The 18,003-nt window shown below is 35.2% G+C and overlaps 1 protein-coding gene across 3 annotated transcripts in view; it reads right to left on the reverse strand.

The window, feature by feature from the left end:
* The window catches only part of LRBA (LPS responsive beige-like anchor protein), an 808,478-nt gene that overhangs the window by 184,924 nt on the left and 605,551 nt on the right, over positions 1-18,003 (reverse strand). For all 3 annotated transcript variants that reach the window (XM_081242275.1, XM_081242274.1, XM_081242273.1), the window contains exon 44: positions 16,207-16,319. In XM_081242275.1, the coding sequence (XP_081098401.1) occupies positions 16,207-16,319 (113 nt within the window). The remainder of the gene's footprint in view (positions 1-16,206; positions 16,320-18,003) is intronic.

The following is an 18,003-nucleotide window of genomic DNA, read 5'->3' on the forward strand; positions in this document are numbered from 1 at the left end:
ACTAATCATTAGAGAAATGCAAGTCAAAACTATGAGGTATCAACTTACACTGGTCAGAATGGCCATCATTAAAAAATCTACAAACAATAAATGCTGGAGAGGATGTGGAGAAAAGGGAACCCTCTTGTACTGTTGGTGGGAATGTAAATTGATACAGCTACTATGGAGAACAGTATGGAGGTTCCTTAAAAAACTAAAAATAGAACTACCGTACGACCTAGCAATCCCACTACGGGGCATATACCCTGAGAAAACCATAATTCAAAAAGAGTCATGTACCACAATGTTCATTGCAGCTCTATTTACAATATCCAGGACATGGAAGCAACCTAAGTGTCCATCGACAGAGGAATGGATAAAGAAGATGTGGCACATATATACAGTGGAATATTACTCAGCCATATAAAGAAATGAAACTGAGTTATTTGTAGCATGGTGGATGGACCTAGAGACACTTATACAGAGTGAAGTAAGTCAGAAAGCGAAAAACAAATACCATATGCTAACACATATATATGGAATCTTAAAAAAAAAAAGGTTCTGAAGAACCTAGGGTTAGGTGGGAATAAAGATGCAGGCATAGAGAATGGACTTGAGGACACAGGGAGCAGGAAGGGTAAGGTGGGACGAAGTGAGAGAGTGAGAGAGTGAGAGAGTGGCATTGATATATATACACTTCCAATGGTAAAATAGATAGCTAGTGGGAAGCAGCCACATAGCACAGGGAGATCAGCTGGGTGCTTTGTGTCCACCTAGAGGGGTGGGATAGGGAGGGTGAGAGGGAGATTCAAGAGGGAGGAGATATGGGGATGTATGTATATGTATAGCTGATTCACTTTGTTATACAGCAGAAACGAACACACCATTGTAAAGCAATTATATTCCAATAAAGATGTTGAAAAAAACAAGTGAACACAAAACATAAACATTGTCACCAAACTTTATTGCTTTACTTGCCTCTTAACTTTTATATTTGTATATCCACATCTACAAATCCAAACGAAAGCTTTTAATCCGTGTGTTGTTGAAACTTTTTGAAGAAGCCAATGAATTTTATTTTCTGCCTCTCTACACCTGCCTTCCTCCCCCACCTCCAAAGAGAAGAAAATAAAAGAATAGCCCCTGTCATTTAAGTAATGTTGCCACTGTTAGGGGGTGCAGGAGCTATTTTGTGTCAGTTTTAGCAGCTCTTTTATCTAAATGACAAATAAACAAACAGACTCATCAACACTTACTCAACCTTGGCTTCTAGGATATTTCATCATGTGCTATATGCAGCTGAGATGCTTTGGCACTTATCTTCACACACTCTACATTTTATTTAGTATTGTCAAGAAGATACTTTCATTGGCACACTACTATGGCTTTTAGAGTTAACAAATAAGCACTTTTGCTTTCAAGTACCAGAGCAGATTTTAAGCCCTTGAAATCACATGTTCTTCCAAGTGGCAGTAAACATATACCCCCTATACTATTTCAATTTAACCAACACATCTTGGGAAAAAGATAGTATTCCCTTTTACTTATTGTACCGATGTAGAATCTAAATCATTTCAAAGGCTCACATTGGTAGATTTAGTAGCAATGCCTTCACAGTTCTATGTTATTTAGCTATGGTTCATATTACGTGATTTTCACTCTAGGTATTTATCTGTTTGAGAAAGGCACACAAATCAATTATAATAATCTGGTAATCCGGGCTTCCCTGGTGGCACAGTGGTTGAGAGTCCGCCTGCTGATGCAGGGGACACGGGTTCGTGCCCTGGTCCGGGAAGATCCCACATGCCGCCGCAGAGCGGCTGGGCCCGTGAGCCACGGCCGCTGAGCCTGCGCGTCCGGAGTCTGTGCTCCGCAACGGGAGAGGCCACAATAGTGAGAGGGCCGCATACCGCAAAAAAAATAAAATAAAAATCTGATAATCCAGTGTCATTGCTGAGCTAAATGCCTGGAGAAACCCAAAAAAGAATCTTAACTATCCAAGGTCAACTAAAAAAAGATGATTTAAGTAATTATGAAAATGACAAACACCCAAGAGGCTCAATGCTATTATAACAAAACCTATTCATTTGCTGAGCGATTCACCTATCCAATTAAAGAAACACTTAGGACCATTAAAATCAGGAGTTCTGGTCCAAAGAAGTGACAAAGGAGGCTGCTGAACTCACTTCTTCCCACAGAGAAACTGAAAATTCAGCTATACATGGAACAATTCCCTCTGAAAGAAATCTAAAACCTAGCTGAGCAACTCTTACATCTTGGGCAAAAAAGAAAAACCCACATCATAACAGGTAGGAAAGGCTATAACACAATCTCATAAACCCCACCCCTGACAGTGACACACCAGCTGACGCACCATGGGGAGGGAATTCACAACTCATGGATTCTCCCTGAGGAGTGAGTTTGGGACCAAACACCTAGCAACTCAACATTTAAGACTTCCACTTGTGAGACAGGCCCCCAAAACACCTAGCTCTGAAAGCCAACGAGGCTTGCATTCTCGAGACCCACAAGACTATACAGGCATACCTCGGAGGTACTGCAGGTTTGGTTCCAGACCACTGCAATAAAGTAAATACAGCAATACAGCGAGTCACGTGAATTTTTTGGTTTCCCAGTGCATATAAAAATTATGTTTACACTATACTGTAGTCTATTAAGTGTGCAATAGCATTATGTCTAAAAAAACAATGTATGTGTCCTAATTGTAAAATACATTATTGCTAAAAAATGCTAACCATCTTCTGAGTCTTCAGTAGTCATAACCTTTTTAATGGTGGAGGATTTGAAATATTGCAAAAATTACCAAAATACAACACAGACACAAAATGAGCAAACGCTGTTGAAAAAATGGCACTTATAGACTTGTTCAAGGCAGGGATGCCACAAACCTACAATTTGTAAAAAAACTCAATATCTGCAAAGCACGATAAAGTAAAGCACAACAAAACAAGATATGCCTGTACAGCAGATAAAGAAAGAACAAAACAAAACAAAACACAGTTCCTAATGAGCTCTCACTCCAAAAGGATGGAATAGGGAAAACAGGAGTATACTGTTTTAAGGTTTGAAGACTATACATGAAATGGTGTATTATTTGAAGAAAGGCTGTCATAAGTTGAAAACATATATTTCAAACCATAAAGAAACCACTAAACTTTTTAAAAAGAGGTATAAATAACAAGACACAGTGAAGATAAAATAGAATAATAAAAATACATAATCTAAAAGAAAACAGATAAAAAGAGACAAGGTACAAAGAACTGATATAAGGGATAAAAAACAGATGGCAGGAAAGCTCATGTAAACCGACTATATCAAAAATTACATTAAATGTAAATGGTCTCAACAACCCAATTAAAATGCAGAGCTTATCAGAATGGGTATAAAAGCAAGACTCCACTATATATTGTCCACAAAAAAGAAATTTAAAAAATAAAGCCACAGACAGGTTTAAAAAAATGATAGAAAAAGATACTACAAGTAATAATCAAAATAACACTGTCATATCTACATCAACATCAGAAAAGGTAGACTTCAGAACATGGACTATTACCAGGTATGAAAGGAGACCTTACATAAAGATAATGGGATTTGTTTATAAGGAAAACATAACAATCTGAAATGTGTAGGCACTGTATTAGTTTCCTAGAGCTCCTATGACAAACTACCACAAACTGTGTGGCCTAAAACAATAGAAATTTATTTTCTCACAGTTCTGGAAGTTAGAAGTCCAAAATAAGGCATTGGCAGAGCCATGCTCTCTTGCAAGCCTCTAGGGGAGGATCCTTCCTTGCCTCTTCCAGCTTCTTGTAGCCCCAGGTATGCCTTGACTTCTGGCAACATAACTCCAACTTCTGTTTCCATCACTACATGGTGTTCTTTCCTTTGGTGTCTGTTTTAACATGGTGTTTTCATCTTCTTCTTATGAAAACACCAGTCATGTTGGAATTAGGCCCATCCTAATGACCTCATCTTAACTTCATTACATTTGCCAAGACCCTATTACAAATAAGGTCATGTCCACAGGTGCCAGGAGTAAGGATTTCAACGTATCTTTTAGGGAGACATAATTCAACTCATAACAGGTACCCAGAAACAAATGCTAAAAATAAAAAATAAAACAAAAACTGAGAGAAATGAAAAAAGATACAGACAAATCTAAATTACAGTTGGAGAAGTCAACACTCCTCCCTCAGTAATCAATAGAACAAGTAGATATAAAATTAGTAAGGATATAGAAAATATTAACAACACTCTCAACCAATTTAACCTAGTTGACATGTATAGGGCATTTTATGTAATAACAGATGAGTATGTATTGTTTCCAGGTACACATGGAGCATTAACCAATGTACACCATGTTTGGAGCCATAAAGCAAATTTCAACTAATTTAAAAGAACCAAAGTCATACAAAGTATGTTCTCCAATCATAATGGAATTAAACTAGAAATCAACAAGAGAAAGACATCTGACAAATCCTCAGATCTGTGGAAAGGAAACAATACTCTTCTAAATAATTTACGGGTCAATGAGAAAGTCACAGGGGAAATTAGAAAATATTTTGAAAAGAATAAAAATGAAAACACAATATAGAAAAACTTGTTGGACCTTACAAAATCAGTGCTTTGAGAAAAATCTGTATCATTAAATGCTTATATTAGAAAGAAAAAGAGATCTGAAATCAATAGTTTAAAGCTTCCACCTTAAGACACTAAAAAAGAGGAGAAATTAAATTCAGATCAAGTAGAAAGAAAAATAATAAGGGAAGCAAAGGTCACTGAAACTGAAAACAGAAAAAAACAATAGAAACATATGAAACCTATAGCTACTATCATATTTAATGATGAAAGTAAAGGCTTTTCCCCTAAGATCAAAGACAAGGCACTCTCAGCACTTCTAGTTAACATTATATAATGCAGTAAGTATTCATTGGGAGATGTAGGAAGTCCTAAAGTCTACAAAAAGACTGCTAGCATGAATAATTGAATCTAGGAAGGTTGTAAAATACAAGGTCAATATAAAAAATTCAATTGTGTTCCCATATACTAGCAATGAACAACTGGAATTGAAAATTTTGTAACAATAAAAAACATGAAAATTTTAAGGATAAATTAACAGAATACGTACAAGAATTGTTTACTAAAAGCCACAAAACATTAGAGAGAAATTAAAGAAAACCTAAACGAATGGAAGATAAACCATATTTATGGAATGGAAGATTCAATATTGCTAATATATCATTTTTAGTAAAGATGGCCTACTGATTAAGTACAATACCAGTCAAAATCTCAGCAGAATTGACAAGCTAATTCCTATATTTATATGGGAAAAACAGAAAACCTAGCATAGCCAAAACAATTTTGAAAAAGAAGACATAGTTGGATTCACATGACCTGATTTTATGACTAACTATAAAGCTATAGTAAACAAGACAGTGTGGTATCAATATAAGGACAGATAGGCTAATTGACTGAACAGAATAGAGTCTAGAAATAGACCTACACAATATATAGTCAATTTAATTCCAACAAAGGTTCCCAGACAATTCATGAGAAAAAAAGTCTTTTCAACAAATGGTGTTGGAAGAACTGGACTTGCATTTGTAAAACAAATGAACTTCAACTGTTATCTTGCAACTATGATAGATTATAGATAAAAATAAGCAGCATCAGCAGCAACAGCAGAAGAGGGTAATAATAATTATGTTTGACACAATTTGTTTTTAGAAAAGTCAAGTCACTGTTAGGTAATAATAAGCATGTAGTCAACTAAATAATCTACATCAGCAGCTTTAAGTTTTTCCAGTAAGACAGGCTCCAAATATACACATGTAGACGTGAATTCACAGGCCTCTTGCAGTAAACCCATAGTCCCACCTTCAAGTGACCTGAGGCTATAGGTTGAAAACAACTGCTACATCTTTATCTTCCTTCCCACCAATAAGACTACTGACATTTATATTTCGAACTCTGACTTATCTTCATCCTCTCTTCTTCCTGTTTTTTTAAATACTGTACATTTCTAGGCCTAAATGTAAGATGTCACATTTTTTCTTTGTATTTCACTAAATATTTTACATGAGTATTTCATTCTGAAAAATGATTTTAAACTTTGTATTTTAATTACTGTAATGCAAGCTGTATGATCAATTTGTAATACTGTTGAAACTATCAAACAAATCAGGTCCTAGAAAAGAATCCTGGAAATATGGCCTAAAGAGGATGATACCTCAAGTTTATAAAGGGCATTAAACAGTGGAGTTGTAAATGATACAACAACTCTGAATGCTATAAATGTCTTCTAATCATCTTGTCTGTATTTCAGAGAGGTACCACTCAGATTTTCAAATCATTTGCTGGTTGACATTATAAATCGTGAACTCACAGTTTTTTAAAAAACTCCTTTTCTGAAAGTGGGACAGTCTAAAGTTAAGTCACGCAGAAATAAAATGTTCCACAGTCACATAGAAATGTGTCACAGTCACACAGAAATAAAACTATTCTTGTATAAATGGTTCCTACATAACATTCATTTGGTTGTAAAACTCTTTAAAAGTAGGGACTATTTCATTCACCTTTGTTTCTCACAGTTCTCAGAACAATGTCTACAAAAGGTACCCAGAAAATGTTTAATAATCAATTATTTGAATAAAAACATTTATTCAATATAAACAGGGTACTATAAACCTTTGTTTATGTTGAATAAATGTGCTTATTCTAATAAATGGACTTGGAGAATAAAGACTTGGACAGGAATGTAGACATGTGACTAAAAGATACATTACTACTTACCCACTATAAAAAGCAGGCTGTTACATACTCACGTAAAATAAGTTTTGACTATCACATGGAAATAGAATGAGAAGTTGACATAAAGATATAAAGAAAGCTCCAAATGTACACAGATTTTTTAAATGTCTTCCTACTATATTTACTCTCTTAGAAAAAAATACTCCAGCCTGAAATCAGAAGTATAATACCAGAGCTTATTCAACTTAAAAAAATTTTTTTTTCTAGGTGTTTCGAAAACAATTTTTATGTGAATTTATGGCTAAGTACATGTTCCTTACTCGGGATCTACCCAAGTTAGTACACCCAGCACTAAACTAAGAAAACAGGAAGTACTATGGGATAAAACTGGTAATGCTATGTAAATAAAACAATTCATTTATAAGTAATAATAAATGATCACTCCACACCACAGTAACTTAGGATGATTTGAGAATAAATACTTAACTTTGAGAAGGATTACTGGACTGGCAGTGTGTTGCTGGTACATGTCAAGATTATTCATCTCCCTGACAGTAATATTAACCACAATCCATTTCAGTTACTTCACTTTATCATTTTCTGACTAATGTTAAAAAAACAATGTCATTGAAGGCTGCTTAAACTAAGTGTAGGCTTAACCTCTGTTACAGTCATATAAAAACTTCCACTAGAAGGTGACTTCTAGTAAAAAAACAAAACTGCTACACAGAGTGCTAATACTTTAAAAATACAAATTTAAAAAAATAGTCATACAAACCCAATAGATTGTTTTCCTAATTTAAAAACAAAACTTCAGCAAATCCTCTAAACACACCACAATATACTGCCCCATTTGTGTGTGTGTATGTTCACATTTTGCTAAACTTAATTTTAAATTGTGGGGAAAGTTGCATAGCCATATTTTAAACAAAATATATCACATTGAACATGTAATAATTTAAAGTTTTAAAAGGTCAGTGTACCCATGAAAAATTTTCTTCAGTATTATACAAATACTACATAAAAAGCAGTGTGCTATATAGGATCCTCCAAATTAAGTACTTTGCTAAAGGTCCCTTCTAATAAATGGAGGCAGGCAGACACAAGTCTATCTAAATACAAAAATTTCCTATTCTGATTCTTGAATTTTATCTTTCCAGGTTATTTCCCCTTTCATTTTGCCTGTTCCTTTTAGAAAATATCTGCACTTACACTCTACTTTCTATAAAATCATTTTCTTTTTCTATTAATGCAATCGTTTTTCTCTGCGAGGGTATTTATTCTTGTTTTGTTTTTCAGGCTTCTTCTGCTTCTTCAACTGTCTTTGTTTCTTCTGGTTTCTTTTATTTTTCTATTCCATTTAGTCTCTGTTGTCCTTCACACTGAAGGCTGTCTTTAAATGTCGGCTACCTTCATTTTTAAGAATGAGGCAGGAAAGAGCTGACTGAAGTACACTGAACATAAGCAGCATGTGAACAGGTAGACTTCCCTGAAGAGAAGTCAGGTGGGCTCCAAGTAGGATCCCTGAATGTCAGTACTTTTCAGGCCTTTTCTCTTGAGCCAGTCAGTATATCCAAAGAGTAACACAATTTCCTGTCTTACAGGGTGGGGCTGGTACAAGCCTGGCTGTCAGAGTTCCGATAGCATATGACAGCAAAAGGGGTCTGGGGGCCTTCACCATTCAGTTCTTAAAGCTTTCTGTTAACCCTCCTGTTTTCCATTCCTTACCCTTCAACTCTCGCTCTGCTGTTCTTGCTGCTCTCAAATCAGAAACTTCTCCAGTCCAATTTCTCCAAAAAGTAAACCTCTAGTCTTTTGCCAAGATGAAGGTAAAAGTAGTTGCACATTGGAAAGAAGTATAAATGCAAGTATTCAATGTAAACTACTCTTTCTGGTTATATCTGAAGTCTACCAGTTCAGTGACAGGGACAGACCTGAGATCAAATCATAGCCTGAACACTTGGAAAACGTATGACCTTAGAGAGTTTCTTAACTTCACTACATCTTAGTTTCATTATGTGTAAAATAAAGATAAGAACACATTCCTTACAGTGTTGGTGAAGGGATGAAAGAAGGGCGCTTATACAAAATGTTTGTTAAAGGCACCTACCAGGGCTTCCCTCACAATCCTACAAAAAGATTCTAACCTTTCCCAATATCATTCTTTTGCTGATTGGACTATAAACTCCTCAAGGCCAGGGAATGTATTTTATATCAAAATCCCTAAGATCCATGTGGCATATAACAGTATATTTGATGCCAAGATTAAAATACTTTTAATATATTCTGTCAGCCAATAAAAAATAGCCAAATGTGGGGTAATTTTAAATTTCTTTCTCTGCAATTATGTTTTAGTTAAATACTTTAAGATCCATTATTTACTGTTATAATACAATAGCGTTGTTTTATTTAAGTTTGAATTCCTTTGATTTTGACTGAAGCCCCATAAATAGAAAAACAAAGTAAAAGCTATAACACCTATCGTTTTAAAACAATCATGCCCCCCCCCCCAAAAGAGTGTTCTTTCCCCTCTGTGACATCTAGATGGTCTACTGATTCCCAGTATATCTGTCACAGAGCCTACGAACAGGACTGGCATTCGTCAGAAACAGCACTTAAGACTCAAAGAGATACAGAAGTGCGGTCTGATCAACAACAGTTAAATGTCGGTAGTCAATTCCAGGTCAAGATGAACGCTCTATATTACATGTGTGTGTTAGGAGAAATAGCTCACATATAAAAACACACAACCAAACGGTAGGAGATAAAAAGGAGACAGGAGGCGGGGCGGGGGCTGGTGGAAAGCATCTACTTTTGCTTTAAACAAAGAGAGAGAGAGAGAAAAAAAAACCACAATAAATACAAGGACCAACAATAGCAACTCATCAACCAGTAAATAAATTCAGAACAGCCTTGTCATTCAGTTCTCTTCAGTTATCTCAGAATGTACACTTTAGAAACATTTTGATCCAGGCTAGAGCAATGAAAGCTGCTAGTTTGACAGAGTGTGCATGGTACAACATTGTAAGATAGGTTTAAAACAAACAAACAAATGAAAACCTATGATTAACTGGGACCTGGACCAAAATTTAAAATACAGTTTGAAGATCTGATGATAGTAAACTTTGCTCAAATTTCTACACTGCAACGTACGAATTAGGAGATAGAGGTGTAGGATCATTTTCCCCTAACGTTTACTTTTCTTGACTCTTAAACAAAATAACAGCTCACCTTGTGCTTGCACTCTACAGTTGAAAAATGCATGATTTTTCTTTTCCCTCTACCTTGAACTCTTTCTTTCAGTATTTTCCTTCACTTTAAGAACGTGAGCTCTAATAAATATTAAATACTTGATTATACCTTGGCCAGTACTGCTTTCCCCCGCCCCAATCTTCAGTTATTTTTTAGTAAAAGAGTAACTTAGAAGATTTTATTTTATCTAATCTCCAGAAACTAAGAGTCCCTCGCACACACTACTACTCAATGAACAACCAATAAATGGAAAACACAAATGAATGCTCGAGTAGTAACATCAGGTATTCTCTAGATGTAAGCAACCATTCAGCTTTTTCATAAAACAGGCTCAGTCAAAAAAGCTTGGGGCATAACCTGGGACAAACACACCAGGAGTAGGCAATTGGGAAAAGCTTTCCTTTTTCGAGCAGTGGAATGCTGGTTGTCTCTTACCATGCATTTCAGCATGCGAGGTGAAAAGCAACTTGATGAAATAACATCAAAACAGACTTAGCAACTGATGCCAAACGTACAAAGCAGTATGGCATACTGCAGCGTTTCTCAAGGTTTCTGGGCCAAAACTCATAGTAAGAAATCTGTTACTTCAAATCATAACCCAGCACACACACACACACGCACACACGCGCACACACACACACACACACACACACACACCCCTTAAGCAGAAGATTCGTACATAATGCACATTACTTTCTTTTAATGTAATGCTACACTATTCTATTCCTTTTTTAAAATGCTAGTTGTGAACGGCATAGTGTTTAAATTCTGGTTCTATCCACTAGCTGTGTGACTTAGTACAACTTGCTTAACCCCATGGTGCCTCAATTTCTGCCCCTGTCAAGACAATAATAACGTTACCAATCTTAGAAGGCCTTTGTGAGGGTTAAAAGAATTAACACATGTGATATTCTTAAATAAGAGCCTGGCATATACTAAGTCCTTAATAAACATTAGTTAACAATAATAAAGTGAGATGTTCCTACCTTCTGAAATTTACAGCTGAGTTTTCATTTGCAAGATTTCACTTGGAAATGGATGGTTGCATTTCAATCTAACAACATACTTGTTTTTTGGAATACGTATCCAGGTATATACATTAAATATTCCAAAATAACTATGTTGATCAATTAGAACAGAAATGATTGTACCTGATTATCTTGATTTTCCTCACTTAGAACACTGGCTTACACAATCAATCTCCTACTAAGGAAATCAATCAGTCAATCAATCAATCAATCAATCACAATAGCACAAAAAGTCTTACTAATCCACCAAGCAAGTCCTGGTACTGAAACACTCAACCATCATAATTTGTTATTATGGTATGACATTTTGTTAATATATTCTTGTCCTAATTATAACTTCTTATAAAGAAAAGACAAAAAAAATGTTCTTATCTCTTCCAAGGAGACTGTCAAAATATAAAAATCAGTGTGTATTTGTAAAATATGGATTAATGTCACTTCAAAGTTTATGCATGGTTAGATCTGTCTTCTCATCAGTCAGAATTTCAGACTAGTGATGAAACAACAGGGAAGGTGGAGAAAAAAAATCAACTTCAAAACTGATCTCTACTTTTTTTCAGCTTTAAAGGAATAAATTAAACCATTATGTTAAATGAGGAGTTTCTCGATACAAGGAAATATTAAATTTTCATTGTGATTTTCAGACTAGACATTTTTTTTTGCACTGCCCCATTTAGACTTTCTTTTTGAAGAGAATGATCAGAAACATAATCCAGAAGAAAGGGTGTTGATTACATTAATTCAGCTTCAGAAAGAGAATTCCCTGTGCAACATGGAAGAGATAACCAAATAAAATTGTAGCTTTGTATCAACACTACTAAAACTCCTCTGAAAACCAGCTTTGGGGAAATTAAATGGACATAAACACACATAAATAATACAATGCATTTTAAAGCTAGTCAGGCTATATTATCTACTTAAGAAGGAGGGTAAGATCTGTTTATATTTTAAATTAAGCTTTGCACACAATGTTTCCTTTGATTTCACAAGTTTATTTCAACAAATAGTAATGTTTGCTAAATGTATACTATGGGACAAACTTCAATATAATTCTATTATAATCGTTTTCATACAGATATAGCTCATTTTATGTATGTGATGCATTCCTGAAAATATGTATATAAACAGATATTTCAAGATGGAATCATACTGTAAACATTAGGCAGATTTTAATACCAATAGGAATGAGATACATTTTATAAAGTAAACAATGTTATACATGGAAAGTACAATTTTCAAATATCTGATATGCTTATTTCACTTAAAATAATTCAGTTAATTCCAAACTCACTTATTTCCATGAATATTTAATGAAAACAATTAGCAGCAGCAGAATTCCACTTGCATGAACTTGAATGACTTTTGTAGCATTTGAACGACTGCTGCTTTATAGGAAAGGAGACGCTGTAGGTTATGTGGTTGAGTATTAGGGCTCCCTGCTTCTTCCCAGCTCTGCTAATCGCACTACTGTTGGCTAGCCAATTAAGTGCTGTTCAGCTAGTGTCGAAAACACGCTTTATAAATTTTCCTTCCTCAGCACAAAATACAACTCTTTCACAAAATCTCTTATAATATAAAAATGGATACTACTACAATTAAACACACTAAATCACAAAAGTCATATGTTTATGTCTTTGTAGAGCGGATATGGACATTTATAGATAGAGAATAATGAAAATAACTCTTGCTTTGGCTTTTGAGCCCCTTTTTACTTTTAAACTAATAAAATAAAAAAAGCAAAATTTCTATTGCTTGTCTAGTGGAATTTAAAAATAACCTTATTTATCACAAACAGAAGATAAGTTATAAAGCCATGAGTTAAAACAGTGTTTTACACACCTAGCAAAACTGTTTGGCAAGTTCCTTAGAAACAGCTGCAACACACAAATAAGATTCAATTTGAATAAAAGATTCTGTTTACTTGGCAAATAACAGCATTTTGATGATACTATTTCATCGGATTCTCATAATGAAAAAATTCATAGGACCTACTTTAAAAAAATTGTTTTGAAGGCTTTCTTCTGGTCATGTAAGATTTTTAGTGGAACAGAGAACAAAGATGAGGGTCAGAGAACAGAGGCTTTTGGCAAGGAAGTAGTAAGGCGAGGTGATAGGGTTATGGGAGTTCTTGTTCAGGTACAGTGATGGTAGAAGAGAGAAATACAGCCTCAGCAGAAAAATCCAAATAGCCTCCCACTTAGCACCATTGCTACTGTTCCACCAAGACATAAACATGCACCTTGTCCACAATCCATCTAACTACTCACTGCATCTTAAAGAGCCTACAAAACGTCCTCTAAAGCACAAAACATCTTAATAAGTTATGTGCTTAAATAGAAGTCCAAACTGAAGGACTCAGCTTAAACAAAAAAAGGCAATTCTTCTAGATGTCTAGAAAGGTTATATATTTATTTTGTGAGGCAAATTTTACATTTTAACAATTTAATGAAAAATGAGATCTTTAATTTCACTTACATAAAATTCAAATAAAGGATAGTAGGATATAATGGTCTGAGAATTAAAGAGCTGTCCAGTTTTTACTATTGACCTACTGCATGGCTCACTACACAAGTCAAACTAATACAGTCCTCATTTATTAGACAAGAGAGTTCTACAGATTCCAGTGAAATACTACAGGGTCTTAGAGCAAGTACAATACCTAAATGTAAGTAAGGCTTTCCTTTTAAAAAAAAAAACCCAAAACATTTATCCATTTATTATTCCTCATAGTCAACGGGTCACCTGGAAAATTCTGCTGATCTGGGCCACAGTTAGCTGCTCTTGGTTGTGCTTGCTCATGTGTTCGTGGTCAGCTGAGGGCTGGCTCATGTAGGATGACCTCAGCTCACACAGCTCAGCCATCCTCCAGGTGTCAGTCCTGACCCTCCAGCTAGTTAACCTGGGCATGTTGTTCTCAAGGTGATCAAAGAAAAGTAAAAAGCAGAAACATGCAGGCGCTTTTTCAAACCTCTATTTTGTGTCTAGTTTACTAATTACCTCTTTTTCTCCCCTTACTGGCCTTTTTATTGTTTTTGTTTTTTAATTGTTATAAAATATACATAACATGAACCTTACCATTTTAACCACTTTTAAGTGTAAGTTCAGTGGCATTACATTCAGGTTGTTGGCCAACCATCACCACCTTCCATTTCCAGAATTTGTTTCATCTTGCAAAACTGAGACTCTATACCCATTAAGTGAGTCTCCCTCCCCCTGCCAGGCCCCGGTAACCACCATTCTACTTTCTGTCTCTATGAATTTGACTACTCTAAATACCTCACATGAGTGAAATCATACAGTGTTTGTCCTTTTGTGAATGGCTTATTTCACTTAGCATCATGCCTTCAAGGTTCATCCATATTGTAGCATGTGTCAGAGGTTCCTTCCTCTTTAAGGCTGAACAATATTTCCCTGTGTATATGTACCACATTCTGTTTATCCATTTATCCATCAGTGGATACTTGGATTGCTTCCATCTTTTGGTTATTGTAAATAATACTATAATAAATATGAAAATTGGTATACAAATACCTCTTCGAGTCTGCTTTTATTTCTCTTGGGTATATATTCAAAAGTAGAACAGCTGGATCTTAGGGTAATTCTATTTTTTATTTTGAAGGAACTGCCATACTTTTTTCCATGTCAGCTTCACCATTTTACAGTCCCACCAGCAGTGCACAAGGGCTCTAATTTCTCCACATCTTCACCAATACTTGTTATTTTATGATTATTTATTTATTTTTTAATTAAAGCCATCCTACTGGCTGTAAAGTGGTATCTCATTTGGTTTTGATATACATTTTCCTAACAATTAGTAATGTTGAACACCTTTTCATCTGCTCATTGGCTATTTGTATAACTTCTTTGGATAACTGTCTATTCAAATTCTTGACCTGTTTTTGAATCAGGCTGTTCAGTTTTAGTTGTTGAGTTTTAGGAGTTCTCTATATATTCTACACATTAATCCCATATCTGACAGGTAATGTGCAAACGAGGCTTTCTTTTGAAAATGAAAACTCTCCTTTAAAAGTGAAAAAAGACTCAGGATATCCTGTTTGTTGATAATTCAGGACAGAAAAGGAAAATTCTTAAAGAATACTTGACGATATGAGAATATACTTATAGAAAAACCAGTGTGTGTGTGTGTGTGTGTGTGTGTGTGTATAAAACGTAATTATTCCTTATTGATATGCGGTAAATTAGAGGTAGTTTTTGTTATTTACATGTTTCACATTTTAAAATTAAAAAGACTGATTAATTTTAATACAGTTAAAATTAATTTTTTAGAACCTGGGGGAAATGTCATGTATATTTTATTATTTAATTCATTTAACACATTTATTGAATGGCAGGTCCTATACGAGGCGAGGGAGAAATAATGGTAAATGAGAACTCTATCTTTATGAACTTCAGTGGAGCACACAAGAAGAACCAAAACAAGTAGGTAGAAAGATATGTAAAAATGCATGATATTTTAGGTGCTCTGAAAGAAGAAGAGGAAGGAAGGAGTCAGTAGTGGTCTCTGTAAGGAGGTGCTGTTCCTAAAGGACTGAGACAGTCAGCCACTCACAGAGCAGGGGGATGAACGTTCAAGGCTCAGCCACTCACAGAGCAGGGGGATGAACGTTCAAGGCAGAGAAAGCAAACTGTGGAGTCGGGAAAGATTCATTCTGCATGCAAGGACAAGTCCAGAAAGGCTTAAGCACTGAATTTATGGAATTCAAAATTACATTTGAAGAGGATCCATTCTGTTGTAGTGAGGAATGGCTCAGAGAAGGGCAAGAGGTAGAGGAAAGTCACTTAGGAGACACAGAACAGTGTGGAGTTAGTTGTCTTTTTACAAGAGTGCTGGTGAGAAGTTTCCATGATGTTCTTCGTATCTTTTATCAAGTACTGACACCCTTAGAAGAAGTTGATATTTGGGAATAATATCTTCTTAAATGTATATGAAGAAAAAAATATCTGTTAATATTTTTAATTGTCATCAAGGTTACCATGTATATTAAATGTTTCTATTTTAAATTTGAGAATAATGAAAATACATTTAAAAGACAAATATATTAAAGTTATAATAATATTAAAAATATTTTTTAAATGTGATGTGAAAATAAAGATAATCACTAGAATATTTTTATATTCAAGATAGTGATATTTCAGATGATTACTAAGAAATTACCTTGGACAGATCTCTGAAGTTACTTGGCAAAGTGAGATCCAGTTCTTCTGATTCATAATTAGTAATGACCCAGGGAAACACTGGGTACTGGTTTAAGTCATTGTAACTCCGTCCTGGAAGAGGAAAAAAAAGTCATTCTTAATTTAGAAGAACGAAATGATAAACATTCAGGAATATACTAAATGTAACAAGAACAACAATTTCTGATGCCAGACATTGTTCCCAGTGCTATCCATTCACGACTTCTATTAATTCTCACAATAACCCTATGAAATTGGTATCGCCCCCGTTTTACAGATAAAAAACCCGAGGCACAGAAGTTTATGTAACGTGCCCCAAATCATGCAACTAGTAACGGTCGAACTACATTCAAATCCAGATACCCTGTACCCACATCTTATAAATTACACAACTATTTTTTATTAGTTGAAAGTCTGCACCAAATAAAATAATCTTCATTAAGAATTCAAAAAACAATTTGCAATCTCATAGAGTTTTTCAAAGCCAGAATCCTTTCTTTGCCATTAATTAACCAACCAACCAAACAACTGATCAACCAAGTGCAAGTGACTTCACCCCTATGGGCATTCACAGTCAACTGTAAAATGACCAGGTAGTTCTTAATAACTCTGAAATTTCTGTGACAGCTTTCAAATTCTATGCTCCTTTGAACATAATGCACAGCATCATAGATGTTGCTTACTCCATTCCCAAATGCTGCCACATACTCTTCTATGCTTCTTCTAAACTAATGACATTCAACGACACATTCAGGTCTACTAAAAATATAAATAGAACAAAGGATGAGGTAGCCCATCCATGTAGAAACAGCAGTTTTCTGGATATCACCACTTTAGGGAGGCACCACGGTAGATGACATCATTATTTCTGGAGTAAAAATGTTGGCGTTTGACTCCACCATTTTACTAGTCTATTACCTATTTTTACTTAGATTTAATGTGAACAGACTTTTATGGCTAAAATACAAGGCAAACAGGGATATTAATATTGGTTGAATTCCTTTCTTATAGGGTATTCTATCATCTCCATTCTTTTCCTGTTCTCAAATATATACGGATATCATATCAATATACAGCTGAGTATTACAGTAGCTCTCCACACAAATTCTTGGTATCTAAGCCTCCCTTATGATTGGATGTTTGTTTGTTTTTTTTAAACATCTTTATTGGAGTATAATTGCTTTACAATGGTGTGTTAGTTTCTGCTTTATAACAAAGTGAATAAGCTATACATATACATATATCTCCATACCCTCTCCCTCTTGCGTCTCCCTCTCACCCTCCCTATCCCACCCCTCTAGGTGGTCACAAAGCACCGAGCTGATCTCCCTGTGCTATGTGGTTGCTTCCCAATAGCTATCTATTTTACCTTTGGTATATATGTCCATGCCGCTCTCTCACTTCGTTCCAGCTTACCCTTCCCCCTCCCTGTGTCCTCAAGTCCATTCTCTACGTCTGCGTCTTTATTCCTGTCCTGCCCCTAGGTTCTTCAGAACCATTTTTTTTTCTTAGATTCCATATGTATGTGTTAGCACATGATATTTGTTTTTCCCTTTCTGACGTACTTCACTCTGTATGACGGACTCTAGGTCCAGCCACCACACGACAAATAACTCAATTTCATTTCTTTTTATGGCTGAGTAATATTCCATTGTACATATGTGCCACATCTTCTTTATCCATTCATCTGTTGATGGACACTTAGGTTGCTTCCATGTCCTGGCTACTGTAAATAGAGCTTCAATGAACATTGTGGTACATGACTCTTTTTGAATTA

Source organism: Mesoplodon bidens, assembly GCF_964165515.1.
Source record: "Mesoplodon bidens genome assembly, chromosome: 1".
Lineage (NCBI taxonomy): Eukaryota > Metazoa > Chordata > Mammalia > Artiodactyla > Ziphiidae > Mesoplodon > Mesoplodon bidens.